This window comes from Sabethes cyaneus, chromosome 1 (assembly GCF_943734655.1).
Source record: "Sabethes cyaneus chromosome 1, idSabCyanKW18_F2, whole genome shotgun sequence".
In the NCBI taxonomy this organism is placed as follows: domain Eukaryota; kingdom Metazoa; phylum Arthropoda; class Insecta; order Diptera; family Culicidae; genus Sabethes; species Sabethes cyaneus.
Genome location: NC_071353.1, coordinates 33,822,389 through 33,842,183, shown reverse-complemented (window position 1 = coordinate 33,842,183; position 19,795 = coordinate 33,822,389). Strand labels below are relative to the sequence as shown.

Sequence of the window (19,795 nt, the reverse complement as noted above, 5' to 3'; positions counted from 1 at the left end):
GATCGGGAATGGCACGCTGATGGCCCTGCAGTACCGCAAGAGAGGGGCAACCTCGGATGGCGGCATATCGTCCTTGTCACCCGCGAAGTATGCAGCCGCTACGACACTTTCGGTTTGACAGCGACGATAGCGCGTTGAACGAATTCTGTAATGGGAGGAAATTGTATTTCTTTCGTTAACATAATTGCAGTCCTCGGTTTGGCCTGCGTGTTACAGTTCATTAACCTAACATAATTTCCTTTGCCGAGAATTCTCGTGCCGTGAACCCAAGGTTCTTGAACGAAGGCAGCTGTTAGCTGCTGGTTTACGAACCTTCGATGAAGGACACTGGACGCGCCTTTGGCATGGTGAAGGTTCGCTTGCTCGCAGCGTGATGGCTGTCCGCTATGTTACTTGTTTGCCGTCCTTGGCAGAGTCTTTAGAATCGGAAACTGACGGACGGCTACCAGTGAGTGGCGTGAACGCCTGCTTCCTTACATCGGAGGACTTCGGTGGCTGCAGTCGACTGGAGACCGAATCACGGCCGGCGCTTTTCGGTCGATTCTGCGTTATGCAAGTGGTTGGCAGTTGACGCAGAGCTCCTTTTCGGGAAACCTTGCGAACCTGCGCAACCGTTGCCGTTGTAGGTGGTTGCGAAACTTCCTCAGGAAGGTACCCCACGCGTACGTTCGCTGCTCCTGGCTTAGAATTCCCTGTAGCATGCAAGCCTTTCCTAACATAAAGCCCTGCTTGACAATCAGGTTAGCAGAACGAGCACAAATGAGGAGCAGGTAGCCATTCTTGTGCTGGCAACTATTGAACTTTGGCTGTATGGCTGGAGAACCATGTTTCGCAATGCAGTTCAGGATTTCGTTGCGAATAGCCGCAAGCTAATCCGCGGTAAGTACAGTGGATGGGTAATCACTCGACGTGATTGCGACACTGGAGTCATCCATCATCTCACTATACGAAACTTCTGTTTAGGGTTTGGGCGCAGATGGTCCTTTAGGGCGCACTGTAGGTCGTGTAGTACTTAGAACTTTTGCGCTGGTGTTTGGCGACACAGTTTCCGTAAACCGTTGCCGCTTGCACCACTCGAGAGATTGCGGTTGCTGGTCGACAGAGCGAAGGGCCAATTCCCGGGTCTCCTCCTGTGTGTATCACTTGCTGAGATACAGCTTGTGCCGCCTTTTTCGTGCACTGAAGAGCCGCTTGAGAGCAACGTGAGGCGACGTTGATGCCCCATCAGCCGCGTCACCGGAACTGCAAGATTGTCCGTTCGGCTCTTCACACTCCCTTTTGGTGAACTCAAGATCAGCGAAGAGACTGAAGACCTTCCGTACAGCGAGTCGCCGTTAAGGTTGCAGATTCCCTCCTAGTTCTTTTTCCTCTGTTTGACTCATTGCGCGCGATTCCACCTTTGCTCTGGTTCTTATTATTTTCAGGTTCATTCGGTTCATTCGAACATGCTTCTACCATTATAGTGGAGTATGAGTGCCTCCTTCTCTGTACGCATACCAATAAGGAACGTATTCCGGATGGTACCACTAGGAGATACGGATAGGATAAGAGGCTATAAGTGTTGGTTTTCACACTCAACCCAGCTAGCTAAATTTTGCTTTATCTCAGGGTTGGCAACCGACCTTCGGAGGACTCAAGCAACCCGGAACTTACCCGAAACGAAGCGGAACCACCAGATGGCGTCAAAGAACGGAGAAGAATGGAATACTGGCTCTATTTTAAATATAAAAGAAAGGATTTTACGTGCATGCAAGCTTTTATTACCGATTCTTCGATGCAGCGCTGGACGTCACATGTTGGGGCCCATTGATGAACGACGAACGGAGAGACAGGAGACCTACTTGGATGATGGCGGCTCTTTCTGGATCCACAATCCCATGGCTCCAGGGATGGTCGTAGTTACTGCTACTAGTTCGAGGATGATTCTGGAGGATGATGTCTCAATCGAGGACCACGATAACCGTGGTGAGTAACGGGACACCAAATCTGGTTCTGGTCTCGAAATGTGCGACTCACGTGGTTGCCTCGATGGACTTGTCGTCGAAATAAACTGTTCGGCCGCTTTCGCTCTGGCCCACCTGGTGGCACCCAGGAATTGGCCGCTCGTTGCCGTAAACAGTGGATACTCCAGCTCGTCGAAACTCATTCGCGTTCGTGGTCACTCTGCCTCATAACTTTTTGGCTGTCCGGATTACACCGGATCTCCAGGCTCATTTGGTAACGCTGGACACACGTCGAGACTACTGATAGGGAGTTCACTTATTCTCCTTCCGCGCACGATAACGATCCATACGCAACTGTCTCGAGCTGATCTCTCCTCCCTGCGATCAACCCGAACAAACTCCCCTCCTTTCCTCTTGTCTCCACTCTCCCTGTCTCGCTCTCCCTCTGTTATCCCCACCGGGTACCACTTTTTCGTGCAGACGAGAGTGGTATAATTTTAGCTGTTGATGATCAGGAACGTTTAAGGGGTTATTCATTTAGTGCGGACTTTTTGCTGTCTTTTTCGTTGCGGTTTTTCCGTTACAGAGGGTTTTAACAGGATGTTACCATTTAATGAGTGAGGCTGTCTCTGACTTAGGTGGTTTCTTACGGAGCCTTTAAGAGCCTCCGTGCTAAATCCCAACACCTGGTCTGGATGTTCCGGGGTGGACGCCGAAGGTCTCTTTTAGGGTCCTAAGTCGTCAATCAGACAGTGTCTCCTCCCTTCATTAAATGGTAACATTCACTTAGATCATTTTTCCGCAAATTTTCCGCAGCCTAATTATCGGTTGGAGGATTTTATGGGTTAGTATACTTATTCTAAAGGTTAAACAAAAATACAAAAGAAAATTTGAAATCAAACAAAGTAAACTAACGACAATTTACAAGAGCCAGTTTATCAACAAACAACATTAACAAAATTATTTATTAACAAAATTAATTTATGGATTTTTCTTACAAACTACACTTAATAACTAATCTTACACACTACAAAAAACAAAACTTTGACGCCGTGGCATTGGTACCGTTTCATTTAAAAATGACCGGTAACAAGGCTGAGGACCGCCATTTGATCTATTTTATAGCTGCATATATAAAATAGAACGCGAGGTTTTGGTGCGCATTATCCATCCACGTACCATTCGCTTTACCATACAAAATACTTTACCATAAAAAATATTTTACCATTTACCATACCCTATGCATAAATAAATATCAAAATTGTCATCATTCCTTATTCTGTTGCTGTTCGAGTTTATTTTCACCACTCAAATCAAATGTAGGTAAAAACAAATGCTAGCCTGATTTTTGAAGAGTTCCTATCTGCAAAAATAAATAAACCTCGTGAGAGTTACAGTATTCCCCCCAATAAGGACGCTAATAGAGACCGCGTTAATCGAAACCGTGTTAATGGAGTCTACGTAGCATATGGGAATTTACTTAATTGGTTCCAACATGGAATAACTCGTGATCTTGACCGTATAGAACGTTGCTGTCTTCGACAAAGTTGTTCAGAAGATCGAGGGCTTTTCGTTGGATTGTAGGATTTCGGAATTACCTCACTGTGTGGCGCTAGTGTATATGTAATATTTTTGTATAGGCTGTATCTTGCGCTGCTGACTATTTAGAAAGTTGCGGTCTTCGGGAAAGTTGCTCAAATTACTGTCATCTTCAAGATGGCATGGGAAATAGCGCAGAACTGACTCATTACGTGGCGCTAGTGTATATGTGATATGGTTATACAGACTGTATCTTGAGCTGCTGACTATCTAGAAAGTTGCAGTCTTCAGGAAGGTTACTTAAATGGCTGATACCTTCAAGATGGTATGGAAAATAATGCAGAATTGATTCAACAGACGGCGCTAGTGTATTTGTGATTTTTTTGTGTTTGCCATAAGACTCATGATTTTGGTAATGTACAAGAAGTTGCTTTCTTCGGAAAGGTTGTTTAAGTGACAGCGGTTATTTAACTAGTAACTAGGCGAAAAAAAAATTTTTTTAATCACGCAAAAAAAATTGAGACTTTCAGGAATTTTTACTTGAAGTCTAATCGTGAAACCCGAATCTATTCTTACTTTTCGTGTATACCTTATTATTTTATATGCAAAAACCTTCCGAAATAGGGTCAAAATCGGAAGAATTTTTTTTGTCGATTTTCGGAAATTACATTATTTGTACTTTTTGTATACTTTTGTTTCGTGCTAGAAGCGTCAACTCTCCGTACACTCTTTTTTCGAGTTCTTTAGGCTGCAAAACCCAGAGATCATTGATTTTATACAAAAAAAAAAATTACTCAAGTTTAACAAAAATTTGTTTGCCTCCCGATTTTTAAAGCCAATTTTAAAGGGCGGGGGCCAATGCAATGGCCTAAATGTTGCTAGAGAATAAAATTGAGCGTCGAGCGTTCAGCATTTCAAGGTACAGCCTGCATAAGAATACTACATACACGCGCCGCAAGTGAGTTCTGCGCTATTTTGCATACCACCTTGAAGGTGTCAGTCATTTGAGTGACCGTCCCGAAGACCGCAACTTTCTAGATAGTCAGCAGCGCAAGATATAGCTTGTATAAGAGTATTACATATACGCTAGCGCCACGTAGTGAGTCAGTTCTGTGCGATTTTCCATACCATCTTGAAGGTGTCAGTCATTTGAGTAACCTTCCGGAAGACCGCAACTTTCTAGATAGTCAGCATCGCAAGATATAGCCTGTAGAAGAGTATTACATATACGCTAGCGCCACGTAGTGTGACAATTCCACAATAATATAATCCAATGAAAACCCGTTGGGGGCCGTGCACTAATTACGTACGACATAATAGAGGGAGGGGGGGTTCCGCGAAATCTTACAAAATCTTATTTGGGGGGGAGGGGGGCATAATCATTTCTTATGTAAGATTTTCACACACGAAAAAATTATGAAAAAGTCACATTTTTAATAGTAACTCATGTTATTTGTTACAAAAAATTTTAAATTGATGAGTTAAGTTGTGAAGTATCAAAATCTTTCATGCTGCAAGGAAATGCGTAGCAACCTGCTGAGTATTTTAGCCTTGCTCACTCAAGGAAACAGCAGTTGGCCTAGTTGTTCCAGAGGCTCTGATGGCATCGGTTTATGCTATTATTCCAACATATTTCGTTGCAATTGTCTATCCCAATTCCGCAAGGCAATCGCAATTCTTTATGATATCATGATTTTGTATAAAAGTAGCTTACTCAACTAATGTATAGCTGTACCAATGGAACAAGTGCTTGATAAGCTACTATACAACAAAAATGTTTCTTGGTAGGTATTGTTCTTCTGTTCCCAAAGCTCTTGCTTGCCGCATGTGACCAGAGTGGGTTAATTATTTTGCTTCAAAGGAAACCGCACGCTATGTCCGAAGGTACTTATTATTTAACTTACATGCACCTCAGATTTCTCTTCACTGGATGTTAGTATTAATCAAAACAATTAATTTAGAAAAGGTCTTAAAATATTCTATCTTGGGTTTTTTGAAAAATTCAATTTTCAAGGTTATTTAGGGGTCATCCCCTCTCAAGTGATCATATCCGTTGTATTCGACCACCTCCGATTTTAACCAAATTTGGTATAATTGCTTATTCCGACCCCATATTTAATTTCTCAAAGTTTTGTATGGATTGAACAATCCCCCTTGCAGTGACATGCATTGAAAAATTAGTATTTTCGAAAATCTGAGAAAAATGGAAAAGTGTCACTGCAAGGGGGATTGATTAATCCGTATAAAACTTTGGGAAAATGAATGTGGGGTCGGAATGAGCAATTATATCAAATTTGGTTGAAATCGGAGGTGGTCGAATACAACGAATATGATCACTTGAGAGGGGATGACCCCTAAATGACCTTGAAAATTGAATTTTTCAAAAAACCCAAGATAGAATATTTTAAGACCATCTCTAAATTAATTGTTTCGATTAATACTAACACCCTGTGAAGAGAAATCTGAGGTGCATGTAAGTTTAATAATAAGTGCCTTTGGACATAGCGTGAACCGCGGATGGTCATTACAGATCTGTACATTAGACGCAACGCAGTGCCAATTCCAACATAAGACCATGTCGCGTGTCATTTAGAAGAGGCCAAGAAGTTTTTGTACACTATTTGACGAGGACACGTGTTCAGACGATTTAGATTGGATCAATGCGAATTAAGTGAACGCTAGTGAGTTTCTGAGCATACACCAACATTTATTGACAACCTCAATGCTGAAATACGTTCTGTTCGCGAGTGGGCCATAAAGGGATTTACGGATAATTGATATTGTTTGTTTTTTTTATGAATATGTGGTTGAACTTTGGTTTTTAAGAACTTGTTTGAACTTTGTTGATTGTTTCAATATTCTTTCAACGTCTAGCTCTTTAAATAAAACTTGAATTTTGATGTTTCAAAAAATCTTACTAAGATTTTTAAGGGGGGGAGGGGGGATTGGCCAAAATCTTACAAAATCTTATATAGGGGGGAGGGGGGGTTCCAAAATGAGGAAAAGGCCTTACGTAATTATTGCACGGCCCCTTGACGTACTGAACAACTCTGTCGAAGACACCAACCATCTATACGGTCAGGATCACGAGTTATTTCATGTTGGAACAAATTAAGTCAATTCCCATATCCTACATAGACTCCAATAAGCACGTTCGACCGCGTTAATGGAATCACACGAGACCGTCCTTATTGGAAACGTTCTTATTCGAAACCGCGTTATTCGGGGGACTGCTGTATTCTCTGCCACACTGACATAGGCAAATAAATTTTCACTTATTTTGTGTGCGTTTGCAGATAGAATCTATTTGCAAATCAGGCCAGTATTAACCTTCTGTGACTGATGATGTGACGTTTACTAGTTATCCTTTTTGGGAGTAAGAATATTTCTACCAAGTTTTATGATAACTTTAAATGACAAACTGACAGGAAATCTAGCTTTCGTTTTCCGTGAAACTTGCACTTCAGCTATCAGAAGGTTAAACTTACCAGGCATCGGTACTTCAATCGGTTTAACAGTCCTTCCAATTCGCAGGTTGGTACACCACGGATAAGCACAAGGAGGACGTACTGAACAATCCGAACAACTGTTTGTTCATCGTGAACAAACCGTACGCCGTCATCTCGAGCTCCATCTCGTTCTTCATACCCTGCACCATCATGGTGTTCACCTACTTCCAGATATTCCGCGAGGCCAACCGGCAGGAGAAGCAGCTAGCACTGCGCCAGGGGACGGCTATGCTGATGCACCAGCACAACACCGGCGGTGGTGGTGGCGGTGGCGGTGGCGGAGGCAGTGGCAGTGGTGGTGGAGGTGGAACCAACGGAGAAGCTCTCAGCGGTTCCGGATCGTCCAAAACGCTCACCATGCACGAAGTGGATGCCGAGCAGACGCCCACCAAGGATCGACATCTGATCAAAATGAAACGAGAACATAAGGCTGCACGTACGCTCGGGATCATCATGGGGACGTTTATACTCTGTTGGCTCCCGTTTTTTCTATGGTTCATTGATCTCTCACTATTAGCAAACTATTGAACGGTCTATTTTAAAATAACATATCCGTATTTTTAGGTACATCATTACGTCGCTCTGCGACTCCTGTCCCAATCCAGATATTGTGGTCGTTCTGGTTTTCTGGGTCGGCTACTTCAACTCGACGTTGAACCCGCTCATCTACGCCTACTTCAACCGAGATTTCCGGGAAGCGTTCAGGAACACGCTGGATTGCATGTTCTGCGCCTGGTGGCGACGGGAAACGTCCCCACTGGACATAAACGTGCGACGATCAAGTTTGAGGTACGACTGCCGGGCAAAAAGTGTGTACTCGGAAAGCTATCTCAGGCCGTCGCAAAATGATCGCTTCAACAGCGAAGTTGGCGAAAGTCTATAATACCGCCCTCCCGAAGCCAGTCACCACAATGAACCCACCAGTCAGTCAGCCAGTCAGTCAGTTTGAACAAGGTAAGCGGAAGGTAAACTAAACGAAGAATCCACTTGCAAAACAATTAGCACAAAAAGCGAAAGATTTACATAATGATTTTTTGTATCATTGCCATGCCAGCATGACACGAGCCAGTGCTGCCAGAACTGTCCTTAAACGAAAGATAGATTTCTCGCGATAATTTTAGCAATGTGTTCATTCTGAAAGTCGGTACTACTTCCTCGCCGAAGTACTACTCGATTAACATTCACACTCGTTTATTATGAGACGAAAAGACTGGCAACGCTGGCTAAATCGAAGGAATGACTGCTCCATAAACGCTTGTGAAAACTGCACACAAAGTAAACTGAAACAACGTAGTGATTTAGAATAAATAAAAACAAAAATTAAATGAGAAAACAAAAACTTTTCCAACCGAGCGGAAGAGGAAAGCCTCGGAATATACGCTACAGTGCTTCCGGTTGGCACAGTCGAATGAAAGACAGCTCCATGCAGCGTGTACGGCAGGATAGAGTTAATTTATTTACGTTTCTGCTTCCGGGTTTGTTTTGTCCCGTTTTTGTTGTTGTTATTGCATTTTAGCGCCAGCCAGACCCTTCCGAGCCACCGCATTTCGAGGAAAACAGGAAAAGGGACCGACAAAGAAAATAAAAACTTTGAACGAAGTAAAATTTTTCTTCCACCGAGTCTGTCTGAGTCGGCCCTGAATCGGAATACCGTCTCGACATAATCAAATGTGGGCATTCGCCCGAAGCAGCAGCGTTCCGTTGTTGATATTCGGGCGCGCGGAAGTGGCAGGTCGGAACGCGATACGATTTCAAAGAACGATGAAGTGAAGTGCGTCAAAAATACAAAAAAAAAAAGAAATGAAGAAAAGTAAGGAGAATTAGAAGGTTGCAATTAATTACCCGCCGGAAGCAGATGGGTGATGAGTGTTTTCTTCGGCACCCCGGATTTGTGTCTGCGGCTTGGAGAAATTGTGGTGGGAAAAAAGTGTGCTTTCGGACTGAAACATGAGTGCTGTAATTAATTAGGAAGCGCTGCTGGCAGGAAGCTTTCTCGTTTTTTTTTTCGGTTGGATTGTGGCAGTGCTAAATTTAGCGCCAGCCATAATTATTTGATATGTTGTTGAAAGAAAAAAAAATCAACCGTCGCTAAAGGTAGCAAGGTGGGTACTGTCTCTGTTCGTTCATTAGAAAAAAGTTACGAACGAAAAATGGGTTTGCTTAAATGGTTTAAGTGACGTTTAGAAAATATTTGCTTAATACAGGCAGTATTGATATTAAACCGGGGTAACATACTGACAGCTCCCATATATAAAAAACGTACATCGAAATGCTGGTCAGAGCTGCCATAAATACAGATATTTGTGCATGCATAAATTTGGGACCATTACTGGTTCCTGGTTTCACTACTAACCTTCGAGTGAGGCGAATAACTCGAAATAACATTGCATGAATTTTCATGCAATACGCGTGCAATTTTTTTAGTATACCATTTAGAAATTATTATTTTACTCAAGATTTGTTAAAAAAAGTTGGCATGGAATTCCAAAATCATCGTCAAAATTGCTTATTGCAACAAAGTTGATCTACCCTTTCATTCGACTTTTTTCGTTGAAAGGCATATGTGCAAACGAAAACAAAACGAGTAAAAGATTGCTGGTTCCGCTGGTACTACAAAAAATTTCCACTCGGTTTGTTTACTTTTGCATATTTGCCCTTTGTTGGATTCGGTAAAATCTATTTGATTGTTTTCACGACTTTCATGCTTTTAGCATAATTATAAAAAATGCAACCAAGAATAAAAGCTGTCGATTCACAATCAGCAAGATAAATGTGAAATTGTATGATACGCTCATTTCAAATGTCACGCAAGATGAGCTTTTGCTTCCATAAATGATGCTACAAAAGTGAACGTTTTCCTATAAAAATAATGAATCACTAATTATGGACGGCCTGAAAACGCGATTGCAGCGCCGCTCACAACACTGGTAGCAGTTACGGGAAACATGCCCTGAACTGTCATTATGTTAGGGGATTGTGTTAAACACTGTATATTATGGGCCACTTAAAACATTTGAGTTGTGGATCATCGTACGGCGATGTCTATTAAATTAACAAGTAAAGGATGTGGTTTAAATTAGCTCCATGCAAGTGCTAGGAAAATTTGACTGGCACTAAAAATATCTATGATGTGCCGTTTTTCCGCAAAGTTTTCCTACTGCCAAGAAGACAGTCACTATCATGTCATTTTATTTACAGCGTCAAATCCATGACGCGCCCTTGGTTAAGTCGACCCCTGGCTGACTTTTAAACATTGTCCGTTAAGATCGATATGGATACCTGGACTGGCAATCCTATCCCTGCTCTGTGTGTTTGACAGTAGCCAACATCTACTGCCAGTATGGGTATTATTTGGTAAAAATTGGTTAAGATTTGAAAATAATACCCATCTACCAGCATACCAGTTTTACAGAGTTAAACGCACTGAACGAATAGCGGCGCGGTGTCATGCTGTTTCATTCACGCAAATGCTTTGAGGTTGACTTTGGCTGCCTAGCAGGACCTTGGTTGGCTTAACTCTGTCTGTATCTTAACGAACATTTTTTTGCAGTCGACTTAACGAAGACCGCTGCTTCAAAAATAATTTGCTGTTTAGTTACTTGACTTGACAAGACTAGTAGCGCAGAGTGCTAATAGTTCTCATCGCATTATTCGCGTTAACCCTGAGGCGCCATAACTGGATGAAATTGGCGCACCATTCAAATATATGAAATCCAACAGAGCGCCGGGGATAGCCTGCATTTAATTAGAGACAGAGATGACTTTTGTTTGTAAGACCAGACGATGCATTAGCAATGTATGAGAAACCGCAACTTTTCCGGTGGACTGAATGCAGGGTCTATTGGTCAAATTCCCAGAAAAAGGAAACCCAACTGAATACAGGCGTAGCAACACGTGAATCTGTATTGCTTTTAACATACACTATAAGATTATTCTTAACCGGATTCAGACCTGCAGTCCTCTATGGACTTCAGACAGTAGGTTTGCTTACGGAGGACATACGAACTGTTACGAACTACTTTTGGCGGAGCACAAACGGAAAGCGGAGAGTGGCGTAGGCGTATGAACCACGAGTTGCAGGCACTGCTAGGAGAGATTCCCATCGTACACTTAGCGAAAATTGGTAGACTACGGTGGGCCGGACACGTTGCAAAAATACCGGACGACTGTACAAGTAAAATCCGGTCTTTTCAAGAATTCCACCGGCACAAGGAATAGAGGGGCCCTACGTAATAGATGATTCGACCAGGTTGAAGCCGACTTGCGTGTGTTGAGATGCCCAACAAATTAGCGAAGACTAGTTCGGGATCGAATATAATGGGGAGGAATTGTTAATACGGCCAGTGCCGCCACGGCTCTGTGCTGGTAGAAGTGAGTAAGTAACCGGATCCAGGAGAAGACGACGTTACTCTCCGGCGGCACCTAGTAGGTTTGCGTACTGGACGACCATGCGTAGACCATATCACAACGCTCCACATCATGATGGACCGGGTCAATGATTTCCAGGACTCTTTTCTTCTGGTGTTCGTTGACTTTGTAAAGGGGTTTGACCGACTCAACCACGAAAACATCTGAGGCACACTTAAGCTTAGAGGAATTCCAGATTAGCTAGTTCATCTCATCGAGACCCCCTAAGAGAAGTTCTCGTGTAAGGTGTTGCACAATGGCGTCCTGTCTGATCCTATAAGGGCCACTGCTGGTATGTATTATTTTCGCTGCTGAGAAATAATATTTTCTCTAATGGATGAGATGTTAGTTAGAGCTATTGACAGTAGACAAAATCGTGGAATACCGTGGACCCCCGTTCGTTTGACCATTTTTAATCTGAACACTTTTTAATTTGAACCCCGTTGGTTTGCACGCCGTGCAAATTAAAAATGGTTCAAATGTCATTCTCAACATGACATCATTTGTTTATGCAGCCAATGCACATAAACACGATTCGTTTGTACTGACCTAGCGTGTTTAATCGGTTTCACATTTCGTTTTCCTAACGATTAAGAGAGAAATCCGATCGGAAAATGCAATATTCGCACTTGCAACTGCCAACTATAACAAACCACCAAAACAATAACAAAGAGCAGGGCGGCCAGTTCACACAGGTTTTCAGCATATTTCGGGTTACCAGTTGTTCAAATTAAAAAGTAACCCCGTTAGTTTGCATGAGGAATCGTTCAAACGAACGGGGGTCCACTGTACTCTGACGATGGAGCAGCTAAATGACCTTGATTTGGCTGACGACATTAAGCCGTTTGAATAAAACAGTTTGCTTTGCTTTTCCCGTGTAAATCTTTTGGGAGAGTTTGCTCTAACTCTTTTATTCATACGGTCTATTGTTTTGCTAGCCCAATGACAAATCGATGTACATAACAAGCTAGATGACCTCTCATAGAGCTTCCAGCCTGTACCGTACTAGCTTACTTACTTACTTACTTAGGTGACTTGCCGTCCTAAGACAAAGCCTGTTGAACAAAGTTTCTCCATGTAACTCGGTTGAAGGCTACCGCTCTCCAATTCCTCGGACACCGAGTACTCTCCACCAGATCTCGCTCCACCTGGTCTATTCATCTTGCTCGCTGCGCTCCTGGTCATCTTGTTCCTACCGGATTTGAGGCGAACACCATCTTTGCAGGGTAGTTGTCCGGCATTCTTGCAACATGCCCTGCCCATCGTATCCGTCCAGCTTTAGCTACCTTCTGGATACTGGGTTCGCCATAGAGCTGCGTGAGTTCATGGTTCATCCTCCGCCTCCATACTCCGTTCTCCTGTACGCCGTCGAAGATCGTTCTTAGCACTCGTCGTTCGAAAACTCCGAGCACTCGCAGGTCCTCCTCGAGCATTGTCCATGTTTCATGCCCGTAGAGAACAACCGGTCTAATAAGCGTCTTGTATAGGGTGCACTTTGTACGGGGACTTAGTCTGTTCGACCGAAATTGCTTGTGGAGTCCATAGTAAGCACGACTTCCGCTGATAATACGCCTCCGAATATAACGGCTGGTATCATTGTCCGCTGTTACCAGTGAGCCAAGGTAGACAAATTCATCGACTACCTCAAACTCATCGCCGTCGATAAATATACTACTGGCCAAGCGGTGTCGTTCGGCCTCGGTTCCGCTGGCCAGCATGTACTTTGTTTTAGACGTATTTACCTTTAACCCAATTTTTTCTGCTTCGTGCTTTAGTCTGGTGTACTGTTCAGCCACCGCCACAGATGTTCTGCCGATAATATCCATCATCGGCAAAGCAGACGAATTGACTAGATTTGTTGAATATCGTGCCCCGCGTGTTGATATCCGCTCGGTTCATAACAGCTTGTAGCGCTATGTTGAACAGCAGGCATGAAAGACCATCACGTTGACGAAGCCCTCTGTGTGATTCGAATGAACTTGACAATCCACCCGAAATCCGAACACAGCACTGTGTACCATCCATCGTAGATTTAATCAGTTTGATGAGCTTCCTGGGGAAGCTGTTCTCGTCCATGATTTTCCATAGCTCTTTCCGGTCGATGGTATTATACGCGGCTTTGAAGTCAACGAATAAATGATGCATGGGAACTCTGTATTTACGGCCCTTTTGGAGGATTTGCCGCAGTGTAAATATTTGCTCCGCTGTAGACCGACCTTCGACGAAGCCGGCTTGATAAGTTCCCACAAATCTATTCGCAATTGGTGATAGACGGCGGAAAATGATTTGGGACAGCACTTTATAAGCGGCATTAAGAACGGTGATCGCTCGATAGTTCTCACAGTCCAACTTGTCGCCCTTTTTGTAGATCGGGCAGATAACCCCATCTTTCCACTCCTCCGGTAGCTGTTCCGTATCCCAAATTCTAACAATTAGTCGGTGCAGACAAACGGCCAGCTTTTCTGGTCCCATTTTAATAAGCTCCGCTCCGATGCCATCTTTTCCAGCTGACTTGTTGTTCTTTAGCTGCATGATGGCCTCCTTAACTTCGCCTATCGTTGGGGCTGGCACCTATTCCCCGTTTGCTGCACCGTCAAAATCGCTTTCCCCGCCGCCATGGTTTACCGCCTGGGCGCCATTCAGGTGTTCGTCGAAGTGCTGCTTCCATCTATCCGTCACCTCACGATCGTCCGTCAGAATACTGCCATTCTTATCCCGACAAATTTCGGGTCGCGGCACAAAGCCTTTGCGGGATCCGTTCAGTTTCTGGTAGAACTTCCGCGTTTCCTGAGAACGATGCAGCCGCTCCAACTCTGCATATTCCTGCTCTTCCAGCTTGCGCTTCTTCTCCTGAAAGATTTGGTTTCGCTGCATCTTCTTCTGTTTATGTCTTTCCACGTTCTGACGTGTGGCACTGCGCATCTTGGCCGCCCGCGCAGCGTTCTCCTCATCCATCACCCTCCTACATTCATAGTCAAACCAATCGTTCCGCTGATTCCGGGCCACATGCCCGAAGGTGCTCTCCGCTACACTGCTGATGGCTGTTTTGATAGTGTTCCAACAGTCCTCGAGAGAGGCTTCGTCCAGCTCGTCCTCTTCCGGCAGCGCAGCTTCGAGTAAATGCGCGTAGTTTGCGGCGACGTCTGGCTGATTCAGCCGCGCGAGATCTAACCGAGACTGGCGTCGGTACCGAATGTTGTTCACAACGGAGAGTCTTGGGCGCATCTTAACCATCACTAGGTACTGGTCCGAGTCAACGTTAGCGCTTCGATAGGATCTGACGTCGATAATGTCTGAGAAGTGCCGGCTGTCGATCAAAACGTGGTCGATCTGTGATTCTGTCTGATTTGGTGACCTCCAGGTGTACTTATGGTGGATACTGTGCTGGAAAAAGGTACTACGTACGGCCATATTCTTGGAGGCGGCAAAGTTGATAAGTCTTAGGCCCATTTCATTGGTTCGCTGGTGTGCACTGAACCTTCCAATCACCGGTTTGTATTCCTCCTCCTGGCCGACCTGAGCATGAAAATCCCCGATGAGGATCTTGATATCATGTTTTGGGCAGCGGTCGTATTCACTCTCCAACTGCGCGTAGAATTCATCCTTGTCATCATCGGTACTTCTGAGGTGAGGGCTGTGCACGTTGATGATGCTTATATTGAAGAATCGGCCCTTGATTCTCAACCTGCACATTCGAGGATTGATTCGCCACCACCCAATCACCCGTTTCCGCATCTCACCCATCACTATGAAACCTGTACCCAGCTCGTGTGTGTTGCCGCAACTCTGGTAGATGGTATGTCCATCTCTGAACGTACGTACCGTTGAGCTCTTCCAGCACACCTCCTGCAGCGCTACGACGTCGAACTTGCGGCTCTTCAATACGTCAGAGAGCACTCGAGTGCTCCCTTGGAAGTTGAGAGATCGGCAGTGCCACGTCCCGAGCTTCCAATCCACAGTCCTTTTTCGTCGTGTGGGTCTATTCCGATTGTTCCAGTAAGAATATATTTGTTCTTCGTTTCGTGCTTTAGTATTTTTCGTGGTGACGGCTTGCAAAGCCTGCTACCCCAACCCCCTGTTTCGCCGGAGGGCCAACGAAGCTCGAAAGAGCCCTCCTTTCCTGTCAGCATACGACCTTGGCTTCCACCGGGGTTGGTTACCCGATCTCCACCAAAGTTGCTCGTATCCCGGCTGGTACCACGAGGAGGTAGGAATAGGATTTGCTGAATAAGAGGCTATGGACCACTGTAGGGTCTATTTTATGCCTACAGGTGCACAAGGCACCGACGAACGTATACGAAGTATACGAACTTGTCGACTACCTCGAACTGTGAAGTGAACACAGATCATCACATCAAAAAATAATTATTCGACGAAATTATAAAAAATAGGTTAAATAAATACCTACGATTTAATCTCAGTTAGACGCGAGACGACGCACGCGACTACAGCTGATTGACGTATAAGTAAGTGAAGGCAAACTGGTTATGGAAAACCGCTTGATTCATCATTGCCAAGTCTCTAGTGATCCAAGATTTTACGCATAACAATAATGACATCATTGGCGTTTTGGCGTGGATCTGCGGAAGAGGTAGGCTGTGAGAGCCGTCGGGGGAGAAGCTGCAAAAATTGAGATCGTCATAAACATTTTGTCAAAACGAAGAACATAGTGGCTGGTAGAGAGCGTGTTTGCCCCAAAGATGTTGGTGTTATAATGATATTTGATGTTATTTGGGGCGAACCAACCACTGCTTGAAAGCCCTAATAAAACAGTTAATAAATAAACAAATAAGATATTTGATGCAGAAAGTTTTTAAGCAGACATCGCTTCTATTTACTAGAGACATATGACAAAGAATAAGCTGAGCTGCAAAATAAAAAAGTGAAGAAGGGCCACCCTGTTGGCCTTCATCGAACTGCGTAAACAACTAAGATCTCTAATCCATACAAAAGCAGGGCTCTACAAAACGATAAATCTCCAGGTGACACTCTACGGTCATGAAGTATGGACAGCATAGGATCCCGACGGGCAAATTCTGCGTATCGTATGGGTAGTAACCTGGAATGTTCAGCTTGTGGTGCCGGACGAAGAGGCTGTAGACTCGGGGCAGACCCCGCACTCGGTGGCTGTGGGTTGTCGAGGATAGTGCACGATCAGCTGGCGTTCGAGGGGATCGGAAAACAGCAGCCCACGATCGACAGTACTGGAGGGCCGTAATTCACTCGGCGCTGGATCGATAACGGATCGTTGTCGCACTTACGGAGTATGAAGCATGAATTTTAACAGGCGCACAACCCTCCAGACAAAGTCTGACGAATAAAACTAGGCAGTATGCAACGGGGTGGATATGTAGTGAGAAAGATTGATAAATAGCCAGCAAAAGCTACATTTAGCTGAAACCTAGATCGTCAAATGTACTGCACATAAGCACAATATACAGTTTTCCTCCAGACAATGCGGTTTTAAATAAGAACGTTCCCAATAAGGACGGCTTCGAGTAATAATTACAGCTTATTCTCTACCGTTTGTCCATACCCCTCCAGCTAGAACTGTAAGCAAAAAGCGACGAATGACATTTTGTGTGACTGATCATCGCACATAAAAGATTGTTTGCTTACTATCATGTACATATTCGGTCATGTTTCGACACTTACAATAGATAGACACAGGGCTGTCCTGCACTCAGTGCACCTATTTTGCTTATTTAACCATAACACCTCAGCGAAGCAAAATTCGAAAATGTTATGTATGAGGCATTTTTAGAGTCAATTATAATCCATCTCATGTATTTACGGCGCACTCCCAGTTCACACTGAGTGCTGCGCAGAAAGCGCTCTTGGTGCACCACCCAGTGTGAGCTAGCAGTGCGCCATTAATACATAAGATAGAGCAATACTTAGCTCAGCAATCTTATAGTTAATATTTGACTCTACAAATGCCCCATACGTAATATTTTCGAGTTTTGCTTAGTTGAAGTGTTACAGTTAAATAAGCAAAAGGGGTGCACTGAGTGCAAGACCCCTGGATAGATGTCGATACACAGCCAGTGCGGAGCGATGGTATTGGTTAAGAGCTTACCATGGCATTGCAAGCTTGTAATTATATAGAAAAAGTGTCAACCGTTTCAGTCCCTGGCAGAAACATCAATAGAGGCCAACGACAACGGTTCAAACTCCGCCCACGTTGGTTGATGCGTGCTGCTGCTGTTAGAGTACGCACGGTAAATAAGATAGAAGATGACTTAAAGCAGCTAAGAATCGACTTCACTAAACGCCTTGCAGTACACTGCATGTGCAGCAACCTCGGGTGATGATGCTTCGAAGGCGAAGTCGATTTGGGACAATTGAGCCATCTGGGAAATTAACGACGAGTAGCTCTAGACTGAGTTGAATGAAGATGACTGTTTCTCTGGTAACGAAGATGACGACGACGACGTCGACTAGGAGATGCAATTGCTGTAATGGAAGTGTAAGCGTCTTCTATGAAGTCGGATAACACACGACCATCTACTGTTTGCCTTTTCCGTTACCAGAATGTTGCGTTGGATGCGTACTATAAATGCGTCAAAGACCAAGTACATGAAAAATAGAAGGTCAAATGTGTGCTTTTCATCGATAAGTAGTAGATGAGTTTATATTTTTGCAGCATCGCGGGTAACAACACGTGTAAGGAGATGTAGAAAACCCTTACTAGATCGGTAGTTCTTTATAGCCTTGAAGCCGTGACACTGATCATGGAGGCCATACGCGCCATTGTCGTGTTCAAGCGAGAAGTGCTGTTGGCGATCTTTGATGGAATATGAAATAAAAGCGAAAACTGACGAAGCTTGAATGAATCACGAACTAAAGGCTCTAATTGGGAAGATGTGCAATGCACATCTAGTGAAAATGAACGGGCTACAATGGGCTGGATATGTCACACGAATGCCGGATAATAACGCGTTCAAAACCTGTATCTTCAACAACCTGAACGTCGTAACGACGAACAGAGGACCTCAACATGCGAGATGGCTCAACAAGGTCGAAGACGATTTGTGACATTTGAGTCGCTAGATAAATTGGCGACAAGCGGCCCTAGACTTAGTCGAATGAAGGCGACTGCTTAACGATTTGTGCCAATAGCTTCTTCACGTCTATAGTTAAACTCTGTAGTGGAATTTTTATTTGGTATTGGACTGCACCTAGTGCCTGGTAGACCAATTCCATGTTGTAGCAAAACGTGACAGCTTTATGTTTGACTCTGCTGGTATTTCCGTCGAAGAGGGGAACCTACACCGTTACGCGCGTTGCACGTGCCTGAGACAAACAGAGGATAAGATAGTAATAAATCACTCGATATTTACACAGCGACCAGCTCCAAGATGCGTTTGCTCTAAGTAGTGCAATTTTAAACGACTCAGATCGAGCGTATTTTTGCACGCCGTTAAAATTTGACTTGCTTTGCTCGACACATTGGAAAATGATTTGAAATCCTGCCAATACACAAAAAGAAAACATTATTTGCTCTATATGTCGAATAACAACCATTACTTTCGTGGCTAAATAAATCAGAGTGTGGTCTAGGCTGAAATCAAAACGGCACCTGCGGAGCACGCATTTGAATACAGGCGTGAAATGGTGGGAAATCACTAATAAACCGGACCAAAAACCAATGGAGTATGCCAAGGCGGTCGGTAGTGTGCAGCTGCCGGTGACCGTATATAACCAGAAGTCAAGCCAAATCGGTAACGATGTCATGAAATTGCCGTACCGAAACATGCCTGACTAATTAAAAGGCATCAAAGCGCACGAAATGGGAAAACAAGTGTAGCGAATCTTTCGTCAGCAGGGGTAGGTATGGGCTGGAAGGGACGAACTCTGGAGAGCAGTCGAATGTGGGTTTAGTAAAGTCAACGATTATTAATATGTTTTTGAAATATGTGAATTGCACTTGGACTGTCGATTCTCGGCGCGCTGAACTAGGTCACTTGTCCCCGTGACAGATGATGATGGTGTAGATGATGATGATGATGATGATGATGATGCTGATGTTGATGACTGGATTGCTGTTGGGGTTTTACACAACTGCGATGGATGGCATCTTCACCCGATATAAACATAAATATTTGTTTAGAATCGACACTGGCGAAAATGATGGAGCCGCAAATTAACTCACTTCAGATTTTCACTGTTTATTTTGTTACCCGGAATGGTTTATGTTATGGTTGACTGAGCAAGAAACGGGGAAGTAAAATAGTGCCGTGAAATGTTGACCGATTTATTGACTGCATCAGTCTGAACGAGAAATTATCTTACCGCAGTTGACAAGCGTGTGTAATATATTTGCTTCTCGTAACGAAACTGGTTGTCTTAATTAAAAAGAAACGTGCTGTTAAATATCTTAATATTTAGTAAAAT

General features: G+C 44.0%; 1 protein-coding gene across 1 annotated transcript in view; it reads left to right on the top strand.

The window, feature by feature from the left end:
* The window catches only part of LOC128733001 (octopamine receptor beta-2R-like), a 30,534-nt gene extending 22,660 nt beyond the window's left edge, over positions 1 to 7,874 (top strand). Inside the window, exons 5-6 of the mRNA XM_053826522.1 lie at positions 7,017 to 7,485; positions 7,556 to 7,874. Coding sequence (XP_053682497.1) covers positions 7,017 to 7,485; positions 7,556 to 7,874 — 788 coding nt within the window. The remainder of the gene's footprint in view (positions 1 to 7,016; positions 7,486 to 7,555) is intronic.
* The last annotated feature ends 11,921 nt before the right edge of the window (positions 7,875 to 19,795 follow it).